This window comes from Boleophthalmus pectinirostris, unplaced genomic scaffold, assembly GCF_026225935.1.
Source record: "Boleophthalmus pectinirostris isolate CB_2022bp ecotype Guang Dong unplaced genomic scaffold, ASM2622593v1 HiC_scaffold_3, whole genome shotgun sequence".
Taxonomy (NCBI): Eukaryota; Metazoa; Chordata; class Actinopteri; order Gobiiformes; family Gobiidae; genus Boleophthalmus; species Boleophthalmus pectinirostris.
In genome coordinates, this window is record NW_026571299.1 from 36,011,010 (window position 1) to 36,031,914 (window position 20,905).

The following is a 20,905-nucleotide window of genomic DNA, read 5'->3' on the forward strand; positions in this document are numbered from 1 at the left end:
AAAATACAATCCTTTGACAACTTCTGTCCCATCTCTAACATCCCCCTACTTGCAAAAATCCTTAAACATTCTTTTACTTCCCAACTGAAATAACACTTTCACTCCAATCAATATTTCCAATCCAATATTTATGGAAATGTTCAATCTTTTCGCACTCCCCACAGTACAGGAATTTCATCATTAAAATCACCAGTGACTGCCTTCTTACCTTAGATTCTGGTTTCCATCCTCCTCCTCCTTGACCTCTCTACTGCCTTCACCACATGCCTTGCACTCATGCCTCACAGCAAGAAGGTTCTGTGTTCGATCCCCGGGTCGCCTGGGTCTTTCTGTGTGGAGTTTGTATGTTTCTCACCGTGTCTGGATGGGTTTCCTCCGGGCGCTCCAGTTTCCCCCATCAACCCAAAACATGCTACAGGTCTCCAGAACAGTTGATAGTCAAGGTCAGTTAAATACAATCAATTCAATCACTGTGTGTCCTTAGGCAAGACACTTCACCCACATTGCCTAGTATGAAAGTAGTGTGTGCGTGAGTGATGGTGGTGGTCGGAGGGACTGTTGGCGCCGATTGGCATGGCAGCCGCGCTTCTGTCAGTGTGCCCCAGGGCAGCTGTGGCTACAATAGTAGTTTACCATCACCAGGTATGGAGTGAATGAATAATGCTGAATAATGCTCTGTAAAGTGACTTTGGGGACAAAAAATATCTGTGAAAAGCGTTATATAAATAAAGACTTACTAAAGACTTACTTCACCACTATAGACCACTTTGTACTCCACTATCTGCAGTACAGTTCTGTTCTCTCTAACCCTACAGATCACAGTACACATCTCCATCAACAACTGCAAATCCCACACCATCCCAGTCACCCGTGGAGTCCCTCAAGGCTCGGAGCTCGGCCCACCACTGTTTATTACGTACAGGCTCGGACTTACATCATTCACTGTCAGAGACTAAAATTCCACAGTTACGCCAGTGATACACAACTGTAAAAAAAAACAAATCATCACATCTGCTACGGTCTCCACCATCGCCAACTGCTGAGCAATAACATTCTGGATGACTACCAATTTTCTCAAACTAACAGGGCCCTCTAGACCTTTCTGACCTAATCCAGCCCCTCCTGTCACCACCTCCTCACTCCCAGACATAAATCATAGTACTGGACCTTGGGGGACAGAGCCTTCACCATTGTTGCCCCCAAACTCCACTATTCCACGTTGCATACAAAATCAAATTTACACTGTATTTTGGTAGAGGTGCTGTCTTTTTTTAAGCACTAAAAACCATCATTATCATCATGCATTACTATGAATATTTATTATTATTGGCAATTTGTTGACTATATTCTGTTTGTAATTCCTTGCGTGGTCTTGTTGAAAGAGCATCTTATACGGAGTCACTTGTATTGCACTCATTTGTGAAACCATAAACACATTTGTGCAAAGCAAAACCCTGAAACAAAATGGATTCTACTTGCACAGGCCCTGTAAGACACAGCCTATAAAGCTTTCAGCCACAGAATTACATTACCGCTGCTTCATTAACCTGTATCTCATAAACAGGGGCTTGTTTTTGCTCCTTTCTCTCACCAGGAGAAATGTAATTATGCCGAAGATGTATTATGTTGACATTAGCGAGCTTTATGTTTTGTAACAGAAGCTACTGTAAGATACACATTACATTTTTAACCTTTTTTTGTCACTAAGTCTTGTTAATTGTTAAACTAGCTGTATACATGGTGTATGCTGGGTGCTTAGGAAATAATATAAACTGAAACTGCAGTTAATTGATAGTGAACAAAATCTACTAATCATCTAGTTCAGTTCAGTTTCTGTCAGTTCAACTCAAGCAAGCATTTAGTTTAGACCTATAATTTAAAACAACTGAATAAATAAAGAGTAAAGATTTGAGATGCTGATGTAACATTTATTTTAAAAAAAGAAGAGGTGCAGTGCATGATGTTTGTGAGAGGGTTTCATCCTGCCCCTCCTACCCCTCCTTACCCTATTTGGTGTTTCCTGGGCGGATCCCAATCATGCACCTGCTGAGCTTGATACGCATCAACTAATCATCGCCTGCCTTAAAGGACCTGCTGACCTTCTCTCCAGTGCCGGATCGTTCTGTCATTCCAGTGGTGAACAACTCAGGCTTTTTGTGTGTTTTTCGAGCATTCTGAAGATTTTTTTGATTCTTACCTGTCTCTTTTGTCCGATCCCCAGTTCTTCCGTTTGGACCCAGCCTCATCCCGTTGCCACCTGTTCCGCAAGCCTCTGGTCAGCCTTCATCACCACATACTTCGCATCTGCAGCCGACCTCGACCCGTCCTGCCTCCCCTGGAACCTATCCCCCTTCCTAGTCTATTTTTGTTAATAAATACCTTTGTTTCTGCATATTTGGGTCCGACCAGTATTTCCTAACAGTTTGAACACACACACACATGCACACAAATAAAGAAAATGCATTTGGAGAGCAGACATCTGGTGGCCATTCTATCCTCCTGCTGGTGGTGTTCTAGATGCATCTCAATGTGAGCCATCTCCATTCTGAGTGTCTTTATATCCATTTCATAGCAGTATCTCACCTAATAGCAAGCTGACAGAAGCAGGCCAGTGTGACGTCTCATTTAGTATGCATCTCCCACCGTGAGGTCATCTGCAATCCAGTCATTTCACAGTACAGGCCAAAAGTGAATTTAACATCTATCATCTGTTGGTGCTTTAGAGATTCCAAAAAATCTTTTAGTCGAATGCGTGTTTTAGGGAGAGAACATATAGTTTAAACTCTGAAAACCTCTGCTGCACCCACACCTGGGACCTTCTTGTTGTGAGGTGAGACGACTTCCACCTCTTGCCAGTGTCCACTAACATGGTCCATAATGGTCCTTTGCCTTAGTGTGACCTAATGTATTTCCTCAGTTAGAAAACCTCCCTTTATGGAAAAAAAGATAAGCCCTTTTCTCAGTTGTTCTTTTTAAAGCAGCTTTCCAAATGTCATCACAATCTTCCTCTGTGATTTATAGCGTCCTGTCCCTGTGGCATGAAGACAAGGCTCCAGACTTCATTAGAGATTTCATGCTAAGTCTAACCTTGTCTCTCCTGGACTTGTTCACTGTCTCCATGCAACAGTCTTGGTCTAATTGCATTTAGCTGTTGGAGCAAATCCCATTTGGGACACTTAATGCATGTTTTCTATTAATCACCCATCTTTGCTTTCAAGCTCCTGAGCCCACCTGTGTATATTTAACCATAAATAACATGACAGATGCATCTATGTGTGCATCTATAAATACATATTCCTTTCAGTTCCCTTTCTTGTCAGAAAAGGTGACCTACATGAAAACAGTTCAAGTACCTTGTGTGGATTTAACAAGATTCTTAACAAGGTTAATGTTGTATATTTAAAAAACATTTGTCAAAGAGTACATTTATTAAAAGATAACTGCACAAATATTATAGTTAACTTATTTTATTGAAGTAGTTAACATCATCAGTGTTGCTTTTTTCTAGTTCGTTTTCCTTTTTGTCATTTATTCCCACACTATAGGAAGTGACATCACATGTTGACAGCGTGATTCAGACCCGCCTCTTGGAAATAAGGCGAGGGGAGAGGGCATGAGAGACACAGTAGAAGCTTCGGAGGCAGTGGAGAGATTGGCATGGCTGAGTGCAGCTCTGCTCTGCTCTGTGCACGACTGGATCCTTTCTCCACGACAACGCAGCTCTGACACGCGGCTGGACGACGGAGCTTTTTGTTCTCAGCATGTCGCGGGGCATCGGGAGACAGCCAGGGAATAAACAGGGGGGATAACCTTACTGCACACTTGAGCAATGTAGCGTGGGCTTCTCTCGTGTGTCATTTTACAGCGCCTGGCTTATCCATACGCACACTGGGACTCAGTGGAGGGATGCTGCCATGTTATTCTCGCCTTGGCATGCCTGATCTACATGTCTGCTTATCCTTTTGTGTCAGAGACCTTATAGTCTTTGTGGATCTGTGGCGTCGGGTCAACGGTGGCATAGTGTGTGGCTGACAGACCCCCTCCTCTCCCCTGTCCTTCGTGTGTGCCCCGGGCTCTCATCAGTCTGCTGGCTCTGTTTACGTCTCTCCCTCCCTCTCTCCGAGGGTCTGCTTCCTCCTGTGTCCCTGTCTGCTTCAGCCTGTTACATGATCTTCTAAAACACACACTTTGTACTATTACGCTCCCGAGCTCATTGTGGTTTGTTGTGGCATCATAATGCTTTTAACTCAGAATTGATCTCTTTCACCCCTCCACCCCCTTCCCTCTTGCCCTTTGACCCTTCCCTCTTGTGTGTCACCCGGCTTACCCTGAGTATTCTGTGGATCCTTGCCCTAAACCCACCCTTCCCCCAGTCTTCGTGCCCCTGACCATGTTGCCATGCGTCCGCTGGCTGCGGCTGATCCTCCTCTCTCTGTCCTCTGTGTTCTGGTCACGGGCAGACAACTGCCCCTCCAGCTGCTTGTGCCCAGACCCCCACACTGTGGACTGCAGTGGCCGTGGACTGACCCGTCTTCCTGAGGAGATCCCACTGGATGTCCGCCGTCTTTTACTGGCTGATAACTGGATCCCACGCATCCCCTCGGACTTTCTAGTTCTGTACAGTGACTTGGTTTATTTGGACCTCCGGAACAACACCCTGTCCCAGATTGAACCTGGGACCTTAAGCACATCCTCCAGGCTGGTCTTCCTGGACTTAGGTAGTAATAATTTGACTGAAATCCCTAAAGGCACCTTTGGGGAGTCCCGTAGCTTGATCAAACTCCGTCTAGGCAACAACCCTTATCTGAGCATGGTCAGTGAGGACGCTTTCTCTGGCCTCACCTCTTTAAGAGAACTCGAACTGGAGCGTAATGCATTATCCACCCTAAAGGTGGGGGCACTGAGCCAGCTGCCCTCCCTGAGAGTGGTTAGACTAGAGGGCAACCCTTGGGTTTGTAACTGCAACTTTGCAAACCTGTTCACCTGGCTCATGGAAAACAGCCATAAACTTCCTAATGGTGAGTATTCACGTCTTCTTTTCTCGTGCTCCATCTTTGACCATAAACACAGCACATCACCATAACACACTGGTTTATTTATATTGCCCTGTAGCTGAGGGAACCCCCTCCCTCGATCCTCTGTGCTAATTCTGTCCCTTTCTTCCTCCGCCCCCTCAACACATTATGTGTGAGGCTCAGAGTAACATGAGACAATGGCACTTGTTTCAAAACAAATTGCTTTAATAATTTGAATTGTTTTATAATTACGACTGAGTCACTGTGTCAATATGCAACTGTGCCATCAATGATATCAGCGAGACTGCATCTCACGCCATTATTTCAGACAGTACAAAGTAAACCTTGACCTTCATGTAGTTAATGTCTAATCGATTCATGTGGTGTACTTCTATTTATACACTCCACACGCATACAGACGTAGTGCACCTTGTAATTGAGCAACATTATGGATTTCCTGTCATCCACACACTCCTGTTCTTTTTTCATTGAAGGCCAAACATACACTACTCGGTCCAAATGGTAAAATAAGGTCACACAGGGGCAGTTAATATACTCACATCTTACAATGTGAGACTAAATGATTGCTGTTATTGGCATCAACCAGCTGATATTCAGTAATAACACGGCAACAACTGCAAAAGCTATTTTGTGGATATATTTTTATTAGATTTTTTTAAAGCCAGGCATTTACCAATGACTGCTGAAGTTATATAGTTTTGATTTATATTTTCTGACTTCTCCTCCTTATAATAGTGGACAACAGAATATCTCAAATTTGCCTCTTCAAGATGATATCATGAGCTTTTAACTTGAGGTTCTTTTCTTCAACAGTAACCAAGTGTTTTACTGAAGGTCATTCATGTGTGCATTGCATCTCTACAAGTGTCCTTAGACACACAGAGGACACAGAGAATGGCGAGCAGCACGTGGAGCTGAGGAGGCTAAAATAAACAAACCTGCCAATTCAGCCACAGACTGAAGAGCCTCACGCTGTTATCAAGTTCAGATCGGTGAAGGCTTGTTTGGCACTGCTTTCAGTTTAATTTACTGATCAAAGAAGAGGAGTGAGCTCTAGGCATGACAAACATGACAAGGAGCTCATAACTCTCTTTATACCTGACATCATCAAACTAGCATGGATGTGGTGCATATTTCTCAAGGTTGTTTGGGGTTGTAAAGTTTTAAGAGATGCTAGTATTTGCCTCAAACATAGAAATTCATTTTTTTATTTTGTTCCCTAAAATATATATCCATTTTGGTTTTACTGGATGTTTTATTCCATCTGTGATGTTGTTAATAAAATTCTTCCAAAATGACAGCTTGCTTTGCAGTTTGAACATTTAGGCCATGCTTTTGATATTTTTCACATTTTCCTGCGTGTACCGGCCCCAGATAAGGACAAGATTGGACCTAGGAGGAGGTTAACTTGATAGACTGGTGAGAATTTTTCATTTCCCCCTAGCAAAGAACTCTGAATGCATTAATCATGTGTTCTAAGTGTCAACTGCACCAGTCGTAATGAATAGCATTAGCTGTGCTAGCCAGGCACACATCAACAACAAAGATGAAGCAAAAAGCCGAGCCAAGCTTCTGCTGTGGCTGCCAACTGGCCCCACACATCACCAAATGTAAGTCCCTGGTTCATATGGGCTGCAGTGAGACCCTGGAAAAAACTACACTTCAGGGTGAACTATGTACATACATTACCAGTGAAAAGTTTGGACAGACTATTTTTGATTTTTTTATTGTTTTGTTATTTTTATGAATATTTCCATAATAGATTTCTGCTGAAGGCATCAAAACCATTAATAAACACATATGGTATATAATAAACAAAAATGTGTTAAAAATATGTTGTATTGTAGATTTGTCAAAATAGCCACACTGTGCTTTGATCACCGCTGCACACTGTTCTCAACAGCAAACCCTGACACATCAGTGAAGTGAAAACCATTTCAGGTGACTTCATCATGAAGCTCACTGAGAGAAGGTCAAGGGTTTGCAGCACTGTCATTAAAGCAAAGGATGGAGGAACCTGAAACTAAAATATAAAACATAAATAGAGATACATTTAAAATATATATATATAATTCCATACATCTTGCTACACGTATTTGATGTCTTCAGGATGTCTACAATGTAGAAAGTAGTAGACATAAAGAAAAACATTAAATGGGAAGGTATGTCTGCACTTTACTATACAACATTGTTCAATTCAAATCTTTATTGTGGACACGAGGCCCATTATTCAAGCAGTCTCTACATTAATGTGTGTAATACCAAACGTTTTGGAGTAATAACTGTAAATAGAGTAAATGGAAATGACTGTGATACTCTAATATTATTGTCTTCATATACTTCAGTTTTATGAACCATTACACTGGAAGAGTGTAACACTGATGTATTTAGCGTTGGTCTCCATTATAGCCGCTTGATAACACAGTGCCGTTCCCTGCTCTCCTCTTAGTTCTCATCATATCATCCTTACATTTGACCGTAGTATTTTTGACGGTTTATCTGTGTGTTATGTAAACCCAGTGAAGCCGTAGTGGATACGCAGCGTGGTCTCACACATGGGTCTGCCGTGGTGCCAGACCTCATTAACATAATGAGAGAGCTCAGATCTCAGCCACTGACCTATTCTGTGTGCGACTGCGTTTTACACAGTTACACAATAACAGACGGACTCTCATTAGTGGATTAAGCTTGTTTGATACACTCTTCAGTATTTATCTCCATAACTGTGAGGCCATCTATGTGCTGTTATATGTGATGAAGAGCAGGAACCAGCAAGGCAGATATTGATTGTTGGTTTAGTGCAGCTCGATAGGCCATTAGTAGTTTGTTAATTTGCTAACTCAAAATGAAGAGAGAACAATAAATGAGAGGTTATTGATTGACTGCTTATGATGGATGAGGGACTAAGTGTCTCCAAGGAGATGTAATTGCCTGAAATGTTCCACAGTATGGCATTAAACTTATTTATCGTCAAGTAGACAAGCAAGTGGCGCCACCAGGTTAAGTTACAGGGGAGCTCACTTACAGTAGAATACTTTTTTGAGCATTAAAAAGAACTGTACTTGAATGAAAATAGATACATAACAATAAATGCATGTGAAATGTGTTTGTCTTACGCTTGTGAAGCATCTTTGAGTAACGTGAAAAGTGTTATCTGAAACCGATACAATCATCTAATAATGTACTTGTGTTTTTCATAACATCTGATTTGATTAAATTATTTAACTTTTCAATAGTTTTACTTCAACAAGACACAATTTAACCAATATTGACTTCAGATCTGAAATGCAAAAAATAACCAAATGCAAATGTGTTTACCTGCCTGTCTGTCTGCGCTGTGTGAGACTGCCACAGCAGAGCTTGCTCCAAACCCAATTCCCCTTCCATTTTTCACTTCTTGATTTCCCTGGTGATTTGAAGTTCGCCAAACAGTGCACTGGCTGTTTGCATAACTTTGATTACTTGCAGGTCAGCACCAAGAAACTCTCTTCTAGTCTCTCTTCTGTCTGCGATATTTGCATAATATATTTTGACTTTATTCAGTTATTTATACTTCCTAGAAAGTGTAGATACTGAATATAATCTGTTGGATGTTTTTGTTTTTAGATTTTTCTCCAAATTATAAAGTTTCAGCCATAAACGTACTTCTTACAGATGTACTAAAATTTCGGTGCTCTCCATGTCTGTAATGTTATGTGGTATGGCATTAAACGTTAACGTGGAGACAAGTAGGTGATGCCCTCAACTCAGGTCAAGTTACGCGTCAGATCTATGGAGAGGCGAGCCCACTCATAGTAAACGCAAATGTTCTTTTTTTTTTAATTAGAAATAGAAACATCTGCAATGGTATAAATATGAATAAATTTATGCCATATTATGGAACACCCCAGGCAAACATTACTATCTCCATGGAAACAAGCCGGTTGAACACTCTCCACTGGAAAAGTGACTTAGTGCACCTGTAAGTAGAAGCATTTAATTGTCCTGGTGCACTTTTTTAGCTACCCATCAGCTTCATACATGTTTTACTGTGCGGATGAGTGTAAACATGATCCACGGCTGTCTCCAGTGCTCTTGGGTTAAGGATGAACAAAGACGATGTATAATTCAGACTGACAGCTCTCTGTGGCACACCGTCCAGGGTAATAGGACCCACAGTTGCCTACAGGCCAGAGCGCTCTGCCCTCCATAAGAAACCACAATGTGTTGTGACTGTGCTATCAACACTGACCCAAGCAGTTTCACTACAGAGTTCATGTGACAAGTTCAAAGTCAGTATTTTTGTTTCGCTTCCTATCCTGTTCCAGACCCTCAGAGACCTGTTAGTGTGTAAGCTAATCTGAGGCCATTGACGCGTGTAGCATAGCCCACATGCTCCCGCTGCCTGACATGACATTATTGTCTTTGTCTATCTTTACTTACCCGCAGGCTTGGCATGAGAATATATCCAGTCCATTAACACTGGGCTGACACCTTCTTTTATCTTGGCCTAATTTAATCTTTATTTAACATTGGGTTAGAGCTGTTCGAAGAAGGCTAGTGCAAGAGGGTGCAGTATTTCTGAGAATGATTATGTACAAAGGCACCAAAATAATCTACATTTGTATCAGGGAATTGTTATACCAGCATTTCACAAGGCTTTACCATCTTCAAAATCGTACTTGGTCCTGTTTCTTTTCGATTGTCGGGCACTAGGTTTCTAGAGCAGTGCTTCTTAGCCAGGGGTAAGGGGGAATCTTAAGTCAATCTTTACATTTTTAACAACGATAGATGAGTTTTGGATATCAATATCATTAAAACAAGAAAACATAGTAGTTGTAATTGATTCTAAGCAAATGTATAAGTTGCCTAGTGCCCATCCTTACTTTCAGTTCAAAGGGTCTAAGCAAGTTTATATAAAGTTCATAATATGAAATACAAATACAGTAATAAATAAAGACAGATAATCTAGCTCCTTTCTAGTCTAGTGAAAGCTTTTTTGGAACTCGAAGCACACGTCGTTACAGTGCTCAGTTTGATTCACTGTTGTGTAGCAGAGACTGTGTGTAGTGGTTGAGTGGCTGCATAAAGCACTTTGATCATAACGCACAGAGGGTCATTCATTATAATCATTAAAGCAGAATACATTCACTGGTTTGATTTTATGTAGAGGAAAGAGCTTTGTGAGTGTGCGTTTGGAGTCCATGTTGAGTGTGATGTCAGGGAGAGGGAGCAGGAGGATTCCCCCTCGATGACTCACCCCCCCTCCCCCTCTGTCACATGTGCTTTCGTCACTGTGCAGCCCGATCACACGTTCACCGCTCTCCTCCTCTGAAACCTCCAGAATCACAACACAGCACAGACTCTAAAGCTGATCTGCTCAGACACAAATGTGGAACGTAGAATATAAGCAGGCTGAAAAGAAAGCAAGACATTCACGAGACAGAATGAATCAAAAGGAAAGAGTCAAATGCAACCTAAGAAACAGTCAAGTCATGTTCATTAGGAATGCTTTGATACAGCTTTTATGTTCTGATACTGATGCCAATACTTCGATTCCATATCTGCCAATAACTGATATCAATTGATAACAGTGCAGAAACTGAAAATAAACACCAACTGCATATGGGAAACTATTATCTTTATCTGTTTTGTATTTATACTTCCTGGAAAGTGTAGGTACAGAATATGATCTGTTGGATGTTTTTTTGTGATTTATCTCCAAATGACGACGTTTCAGCCATAAGTGTACTTCTTATAGATGTACTAAAATATCTGTGCTTGTCTCCATGTCTGGAATGTCATGTTATCTGTTTCTATGGAGACAAGCAGGTGTCTATACTATGGCTTTAAGTATCTGCCGATAACCGATATCAAGAGATACCAGTGCAGGAACTGAAAATATAATTTATTTCCTTGAAACACAAATGGGATATGGGAAGCAATTATCTTTATCTGGTTTGTAACTTACTTATATAATAATTACAGAACAGATTTTAAAAAGTTCCATATTACAAGGTCAATTTACTAGTATATTCCAAAGTGGGATATGGACTGAACAGACATCTTGGAAGCTGATATCCAATCCATTAACATTTTCATTATCCACCCTGATATCCAATACAGCATCGTATCAGTGCATTCCTAAAGTTAATCCTAATGTGACATAACAAGGGGATCTGGAGGTCCTGCCACAGAACTTTTTCAACAAAATGTCCCCAAATGGTTATTCAAGTTAACTTTACAACTTGTTCTATCAAGGCCTTTTGATACTTTGAACAACAGTGACATGAACTTTAACTTGATAGGTCCACAGAGGGCACATTGTGGAGATATTACTTGGGCCTCTCCTGGTGCAGGGATCAATGTGGACAGACAGTGAGGTGTTGAAGGAGGGGGAGATACAAGCCTCCAATATCAGTCTGTCACTACAAGCTCGATCAATCACAGGAGCAGACAGCAGAGAGCCTCTCCCTCCACTGGCTGTAATCCCAAAAGTAATCCATCAAGTGTCCACGCTGCATCGTAACATAGCTGCACCAACGCAGGGACATGATTTGTGCCCCACTCCTCACTATAGCACTCTCTCCCAGACACACATTAGCAATCATTACGCTGTCCAGGAGTCCTTTAAAGAATACGAGGTCTACATTTATAGTGCACTTACAGTATATATATATACTTAACCCATTCAGTGGAATTGATTAACCTTATCTAAAAGGAAGCTTCATGATTAAGGACTGGCTATTTAAACATTCAATAATATTTCAAAACATTTTTAAATTTACCATTTTCAAAACATTTTTGAAAATGGTAAATTACAAAAAAGTATGCTCCCTGGTGAGGTCAGATTTGCTTCATGTTTTTGTTCAAGACAAAGACAGAAAATGAAAAACTAAACTAAAATGCATCATGTTGTATTGCTTCATACACAGTTCATCAGCACTGTTCTTCATTAGGAATATTAAATGTAATATCATGGCTTTTTATACTTTGTAATATACATATTAAAATTCTACATTCATTTTCTGCTTGTATTTTTTCTGCTTATATTATGACATTGATGAGAGAACAGTCAACAACATCAATTTACAGGAATAACCTTTTTTTCCAATTCTAGATTAATCAATGGGTGTATCCATAGTAAATCTCCAAAACTACTTCACAAAGTCACCTACATCACTGTAGATTTTCTGTGTCACTTTTAGCGGTGTGCACATTATTAAAGCCGCTATGTTTGATCAAGATAAACTCTGTGCAGGGGCCATGTGTTCACCTGGATCATGTCACTTACAAACTGTTTTATCAAACCTCAGGCAGGAGCAGAGGCCTGTTGAAAAGCCCCAACCTCAAAGAGGGCTATGCCATACTCAATGTTGTTTGAATTTAAGTATGAGCTATTTATCTTCTACACAAACAAACATGACAGGGACTAAAATATACTGGATTTCCAAATGTATTCAGTGTTGACTTTGTTTTGACGGTGTTCAGTAAAGACACAAAAGGTTAGCCTTGTGTTTTCAGTGCAATTAATGGAGCTTTATCTTTGTCTGCCGTCTTGGACCAGTGTGACATGCTTTGTATTGATTATTTATACATGCAAATCAATGCTACACTGTAGCTTTAATAGTTTAGTCAATCATTTGTGATGGTGTACCCAAATCTATGTTCTTGATTTGATCAATCTATTTTGTCCTTTGTGATTGATTAACCTTGAGCAGTCAGGTATTTGTGAGTGCACAAACCCAGTGAACCAAAACAACAATTTTAATGAAAATCCTGACTATTTTCTTTTTGGAAAAAGTCCAGAGGGTAAGTGCTTTGTCCAATTGTGTATGTGAAGGACGTGCTTTTTTCTTTCTGGATGTAATCAAAGCATCATTTTTGGATTGTTCTGCTGCTCTGAGCTTCGAACAATCAGCTTGAAGTATCTGTTTGTCCTGATCACTTTCAGCAAGAGTGTCCCAGATTAATAATGTGTACTCAGTTCAATTCAGAGTGCCACACATTAGTTATTAACCTCTGCTGTGCAAATAAAACAATTATTATAATATATTGTTTCTAAAATCTAATTTGGAGGTTTAATGGATGGCACGTTTCTTGGATTGTTCTTTGTGTATACTCAGACTTATTGTACATATATTCCTGTTCACTGTAACAACTAACTGACCTAGTACAAATGATGATGGCCTTATGTAACCCAGTCTCAGGTTGAGGCTGGACCCTGTGCTGGACATGCCTCTGCAGTCCGAGTGATACAGTATCTGCAGCTGTCCAACTGTTAAGAGGAATGTGAGAGTGTGTGGATTGTATTTGGGATTCGTATTACCAAATTTATCAAGCCAAGAGTTTGGTTACTGAGTTAATGAATAGTCCAGAGAGTCAAATGAAAACTATTTCCATCCTATCACTAATTTACAGAACTTTTCCACTATCACTTAACATGGTTTCAAGCCTTCTTACACATGCTTGTGAAAGGGCCAGGTACTTCACTCATTTAGCTCTAGCCAAAGGTAAAGTAACAGGCAGATAATAACCTACAGTCAGTATTGTGGAGACCCATACCGGACTTTGATGTGTTTAAGTGGATTTGCATTTACAGTGAAAATACCCACATTACAAGGTTTCATCTCACCCCAGTGCCCACCTACTCTCACTGTAAGCCTAGGTACTCTGAATCAATGGAGGTTAATGTTTATGTAATGTCAATCATGTCTTGCTGTAGATATGTAGTTAAAAAAACAAATATACAAACATACAATTAATATGAAAATGTTTCAATATAGTGTATAAGCATATTGTTAAGAATGACTGTATATTCCAGACAGTAGTAAAAGTAACCCCTTAAATCTTCGGGGAACTGAGTAATTCTATTGATATCCAAATGTTTACTTACTACATTTACATGCACTCCAGAAAAGTAACCGACATTGTCCACTTTAATCTTTTTCTTTTAAAATGCACGAAAACACAGGAAATGATTTAGGTCCCAATAAAGTATAAAGACTGTATGTACTTGGATGACTACTGCGTGTAACAGCGCAGCCTGATTTATAATACCTCGTGCCTAGGAGAGGCATTCAAGCGCACAGGGTATGAAAACGCCAGGAAAATACTAGACATGCGTTGAATGTGTACCCACTCATTTTACATCAGTAGCAATGACAAGCAACAATCCCTCCATTGCACACCAGCGCTGTTTCATCATTGTTTTGGTCCGCTAGATGAAAATTACCAGAGCTTCACTGTCTTTATTTGTGCTGCAGAGAGCAAATAACTCATGAGTAATGCAGTTCCTAGTATGCCTGAAAATCAAATGCTCAAAATAAATGAGATGTAGCTTATCTATTTCTACCAAGAGTGTGGCTATAAGCATGATTTTTATGAGTAATTCAGTTCTTCTCGAAGAGTAGGTCTGACAGATTTTGAGGCAAAGACTATTTGCATTTGGTTGTAGTTCCCTATGTGTATAAACCTTGTGTTTCAGCTTCACTTGAGTCTATTTGCTCACTCATAAAATTAATTCCTCAGAAGACTTGACTTTGTTAACTATGCTGAGTTTTGCACTTTGACTTTAAAAATGACCATATACAGGATCCCCCACTGATCTTATTTTTGTTCATGAGTCACTAAAAGACTTGTACCCTTGAAATCCAATAAACGTACGTCACTGTCCTTTTCCATAGATACAATAAACCCAGTGTCTGTAAGGAGTCCGAGACAAAGCAGATTTATGATGCTCTCAATCGGAGATGAGTCTGGTCAAGGTGCCCCTGTCACAGCCACTACGCTTCACTGACACATGACTACACTTTTAAAATGCAAAACACAGCCACTTTTATGCCAATGCTACTTTTCTGACAGTTTAATTTTAATGTGCATTTTATTCGCTGACTTGGTTGGAATTTGTCTTTCTGTCAGAGCTGGTGTGTTTGTGAGACCCTCCTCTGCTTCACAGCGAGCAGCAGCGGTCTGGGGGCGGTGCTCTGTGTACACAATGCAATTTCAACTATGAAGACTTATGATCGACCTTGCAGTTATTAAATCAGCCTCCACTCTTGGACGGGGAAAAAAACAACATAGCCTGAGTGAATTTAGATTTGGTTTGTAATTTTAACAGTTGCATAGACTGCTGGAGAGTGATTGGATATACTGTACTCTTAAAATGTCAGATAACTTTGAAATATATATAAAAAATGAATTGTTATGTTATGACTTTTATGGAAGACAAATCTAGAAGACTCTACTTCAGTGTTTTCTCTAATTTTCTCAACAACGCCCTGATTCATCAGCCGGTTTCACTTCATTGAAACCGTCTGACCTTGCAGCATTAGGATTAGTTCGCTCAACAGTAGGCAGGTACTTTTTTTTATTTAACCAATCACTGCTATTTGGTCGTGATGTATTTACTGCGCCAAATTCCATAGGAAGAAGGGCAATAACATCTTTCCCGCTGATAAAATTCACCAAACATTATCTTTGTTCCGGCTTTAAATTCTCAGTCTTGGGAATCGTTGCCAACACAGAATGTATGGCTTCATCTAGATCCGTCTTGACCGCTTTGTTTACTCTTGTGCTTTACCACAAAAGGGACCCAGTCATCTCTTCACAGCTCTTCGCTCATTGGCCGGTGCGCGTCTACAATTTCCAGGGTTCTTGCAAACCGTTTAGTGTTCTGATTCCTGACCTAGTCGCTGGAGAGAAATTAAATTGAGCAGAGGCACTTGGTGCCAGCCTGGCTAACTAACTACCACCTCAGATAATAAGTTGCTTTCCAAGGACCACCAGATCTGTTCACAAGTTAATCAGGCCTAAATTAAGGTTACATATGGTCTTAAAAGAGACTAAACCTGCAGATAGGGTGATTCTTCATGACGATCAACACAAAGTAATACAGTAAACCCAATATGCCAATGCTTGTATAAATACTCAAAGTGTAGAGGGCACCTTCTACCACTACATGTACCACAGTTTGAGAAACACTGCTCTAGTCTTTGAGTATATTGCTGTTAAAGTGGTAACACATTTTTGCTGGGGTACCTGATTTTTAAAACATGAGAAGAGAAGAGCTCTCATAAAGCAGTTGTGTTAGCCATTAGAACTACTTCTTCATCCAGAGAAATGGAGCAGGTTGGAACACCAAAGGACAGCCAATCTGCTCTCATCCCCAAGTGTGTGATATTTACCCACATGGATCTCTTTTACAGGTTTACAATCCAAAAAATGTTGCATAATAACAGGCTAGATCTGTGGAGAGGCAACACCATTCAAAGAGAGAATGATTGTAATTTTGAGCAATAGAAACACCCGTAATGAATAAATACAAGATAGATGTGGTTAATGTCATACCATGGAACATTCCAGGCACAGCAATAACATCTCCATGGTGACAAGCAGATAACAGACCCCCCCCACCAGAAAAGTTGTACAATGCACCTTTAAGGGGTGAAAAACAAAATGTATTCATTAAAAGTTGGATAATTCAGCCTTAACTCAACCGTACAACCAAAAATGGCAAAATCTTCACACAGTTTTTCCTCAAACCAATTTCCATTTTCTTTCAAGACAATCCTCTATACTTTAATGACACATTTTTGTTTGTGCAGGGGTTGAAGGAATGGAGTGCTCCCTGCCGATGGATGGGCGGCGCGTGTCCCTCACACAGCTCTCTAAAGACAGTTTCCGAGAGTGTCAGGCCACTCTGACTCTCACAGACCTGCTCATCATCATCTTCTCTGGCATCTCCGTCTCCGTGGTGGCCATCATGACCAGCTTCTTCCTGGCTTCTACTGTTCACTGCTTCCAACGCTGGAGTAAAGGAACCAAGGGTGACGAAGAGGAAAGTGAGGAGTGAGATATTCTGCAGAACTGTTTTTAATACTTTAAAGCTGCAGCAGTCACTTATCTGAGCACTGTTCCCTGTTAGGATTTACACTGGAATGGTTATGTTCTGAAGGCTAAAATATGGTCAAAGAGAGAGCAGGGGGTGACTTATAGCTATTATAAAGGTTAGGCAGATCACGCTCTGCTGGAGACTCATTGTACACTCTCATTTACGACCAGGCGTCTTGGGTTGTGGCTCTCTGTAATAAATAGGTCTAGATTAATGTAATGGGACTGCCAGTGCTATAGGGACAGTCAAATAGTGTAGTCCAAGAGCAGATGTGTTAGTCTTAGAAGTTCCACAGTGGGAGTCTCAAACCCCAAAAATTAGTGCTGCTTTGTAAAGCGAGAAATTACCTCTGAAATCAACTGCCGAAATGTGGACGTATCCTGCCATATGTCTCTTTTGAATATCAATATATTGGTGGTTAGTGGTTAACAAGCACCATAGAAGTTAAAAAAGCACATTTCCAACAGTTTGGGTAAGGAATGGTTTAGATTGCTAGTGTTTTCCAATGGGCCTGGGCAGATATCATGTCAAACAAAGTCACTGAAACATTGGCCCATTCACAGACGCAACAAACTGGGCAGGATTCAGAGCCTTTTTAGCAATTCACTTCTCTTGTTCTAACCTAACCTGTGCCATACCAGCCTGGTGGAAATGTGTCCTTTCCTTCTCTCCTCTCTACTAAATAAAACTGTTGACTACAGTAACAGTGTACTGTAGTTTAGCCAGCTACTGTTTTCAGTATGCATTACACTTTCATAACTCATTGTGTACAATCAGCATATACTATATTAGAATGACTGCAGATTGTTTGATTCACTAAAATGTCTAGAAAAGAATATACATATTGTCAGCAATATAATCTTAAAATGGTGGAAATATAGTTGATATGTAACTACTGTGTCAAATAATGCACTTTAAATGATTCACGTAACTCGGGTGAGCTCCTCCATGTGAACTGTTTGCCAAAGAGAGGGGCTTGGTAAGACGCTGTTGTGACCGATCCTCACAGTGGGACTGCATTATGGCCAAATGCTGGTCTTCAAACTGTACTCAGTTGAACTCCAAAGATTTATTTTACATTTCATGATCAATGTAGCTGATTCAGCGTGGCTTTGGATGACCTCAGAATATTTACAGAGCAGCAGAGGCAGTAAATTGGGCTTGGTCACTGGTGGTAATTTGTACATTTATTTATGCTATCCACACAGGATAACTACAAGAAATAAATATCATCTACTCACATGCAGTGGTCCCTTTACTATATTGTGACTGTGTTCATTTGTGTTGTTGCAAAAATGTTTTAGAGAAAAGTCTGTGCCTATGTGCAGGGCCAGGTCTATAGGTTTACTGCAAAAGGCTGGATTGAAACCTCAGTAAAAATGTTTGCACACTTTCAGGTGCCTAAAATAATGCCACTTAATGTTATGTTTGCACCCCTTTGATACTCTGATGCACCCCCAGTTTGTTTTATTTGCACCTAAGCCTGCCTTAGTGGGAAAGAAGTTGATTTTCAGATTCTTGAATAAGTATATCTTATAATACAGATGCAGATGTACAGATGTTTTCCTGCATTTTGTCTTGGACATAATCCATTGGCCTCCTTGCAACTTTTGAAGAGTGAATTAGGCAAACCCTTATTATAACTTTCAACTAAGACACAAACCGATAACATCATATTAATGTCACTAGGCCTTTGCTGTGATGGTCCTGGTGTCATTGGTAAGACCTGGTAAGACCCAAAAGATGTTCCTGGAAAGCCAACATCCTGCAGCTGAGACGCAGCCAAAACAGTTCTCTGTGTGAAACCGCCGAATTTGGATTTCAAACGCGCAAACTCTGAGCCGCTTGTGATCTTTACTCACATTCTAAGACTGAAGACAGGAGTGGGTCCTCACATCTTTGTAAAGCATGAATAATTCAGCAAATAGAAGATATGGAGCAGAAAAAATGTCACAGACACAAATATAAAATAGCAACCAATGGATAAAAACAAAGATCTGAGCTATGAACAGTGTCTTCTCTCAGCGAAGATGTAAGAAGAAAAGCCAAATACTGTACACTCCAACATAACGCTGAAGCCACAGTGGTTTGTTTTCCTCATTAGTGTTACCATCAGTAACAGTGGAGGGAAACTACATGCACATTTCCATATAAAAATGAACCTGCCGTGTGATTTTTTAAATGTCACACAAATATAAACTTTGCAAGACAATACAGTATAGATGGCTGCCTGCCATAATGTCATATTCACACAGTGCAGTGAATTGACTGAGATGACGGATAGAGGGAAAATGTCATGGAAATGTTAATAAGGTGGAAGAAATCTGATTCTCTGTGAAAGGTAATCAATAATAGTACAAGTCTGTAATAAGCTCAAAAGCAACTTCAGACCATCAGCCAGAAAGTAAAATAATGAGAGGATAATGAAAAGGAAAACTGGAAAATCCTGTCCAAGCACAAAGAGAACAAAGGACTCCATTAACTTAAAAATAATTGTCAAGAAATTCAACTTGGCAAGGCATCAAGGCAACCATATGTGCTTATTTATTTGGTAGAAAAAATATATTTCTTTATTTTGTTGCATCATCCAAAATATCTCTTTACAATGTGCCAACTCTCACAGATGGTGGTCAGTGCTCAGAAAGATGCTCATAATGATTCTTATTGTGCAGTCATAGTCATGGGTCTCATGAGTCGACTCCCTTTTTCCTCGAGTGGCTCAGCCTCAGCATTGGCACTCACACATCTGTAAACAGAACACAGTGTGTTATTTCACACTACTGCTGCCACGCTGCAGGTATGCAAATTCAGGCACTATTTTGGGAATCAGTGTTTGAGAAATTAGAGACATTTGCTTGCACAGCCAACTAAACAGCCTGTTCCCAGACACACTTTGAGTCTTCATGAAATGGGAGGATAAGACTAATGAAATTTAAATGATTTAAATTTAGAGTAGAGATATTGTATTTGTGGGAGTCTACACTGTATTTCTGCTTGCTCGGGTGCTTTCCTGAAGTGAACTGGAGACAAAGGATCTACGAATGAGAACAAGTCTAACCCTCAGGGCACAGCACATTGGCTGGGATGAAAGCGGAATAATGCTGCTCACATGAGTCAAAGCAAATGAACACAGAAGCTCTTATAGAGGAATTTAGCATTTCAAACACAGACCATTGTGGACAGAGCATGTGACTCAGGCTCAGACATATTATAATCCGTACAGCTGAAAAAAGGGCTGTGACGAGGGATGGTGTCGTGATGGGGATTCTGCTGCTTCCATTTACCTCATGTGGTTGTCATGGCGACACAGCCAGAGGGCCAGGCTCTTGGCCGCTGGGATGCTGCTGGAAATCGTGGCCCTCAAATCGTGACTGCACTTTCTCTGTCAGCTGTGTGCTCGAATAAATGAGCCAAATGTAACATTATGAAATGATTAATTTATCTGATTGCATCATAGTTCCCTCTGCTGGAGCTGGGTTGTTGTCCTTTTTACTATTTTAAATGTCACATGGGTCACTATGTAAATTACTTGCACCGTGCACACAGTTAACCTCCTGTCACATTGCAAAGGAATAAAATGTTTAAAAAAAAATTAAAACACCTGACTTGCCAAAATACATACTTTTTAAATCTCTGTAGAGAAAAGACAATCAGGTTGGTTAGATATTTTGTTTTGGAAAATAAAAACTGATTTATTTACGTAGAGTGTCTGCTTTCAGTCCTGCTACTGACCTACAAACACAGGAAGCTTGCGGGACACAGCGAGAGGTAAGCTAACCCAGAGAGAGGAAGCTCTGCATGAATAATGGACTGTGCTTTACAGTGGGATTATGGTGTGGGGAGGAGGGGGCACGGGGACTTGGGTTACACACACTAAAACAACACACACCTGATGCTCTCCCCCACCAATGTCAGGCTTCACCCCAGTTTCTAAAAAGAACTGATTTAGTGCAAAATGTTCTGTGTGGAAAGTTTTAAAGTCCTTGGATAAACCTAC

General features: G+C 40.5%; 1 protein-coding gene across 2 annotated transcripts; it reads left to right on the forward strand.

Annotated features, from left to right (window-relative positions):
- The first annotated feature begins 3,760 nt into the window (after positions 1-3,760).
- lrrc38b (leucine rich repeat containing 38b) lies at positions 3,761-18,077 on the forward strand. Of its 2 annotated transcripts, none has more exons than XM_020940215.2 (2): positions 3,761-5,018; positions 16,622-18,077. In XM_020940215.2, exons 1-2 carry the CDS (start codon positions 4,391-4,393, stop codon positions 16,867-16,869), a joined length of 876 nt encoding a protein of 291 aa, XP_020795874.1. In that variant the 5' UTR covers positions 3,761-4,390; the 3' UTR covers positions 16,870-18,077. The 2 variants fall into 2 exon arrangements, with proteins under 2 accessions (XP_020795874.1, XP_055016683.1); XM_055160708.1 differs by lacking the exon at positions 16,622-18,077 and adding an exon at positions 5,850-6,072.
- Positions 18,078-20,905: the final 2,828 nt, after the last annotated feature.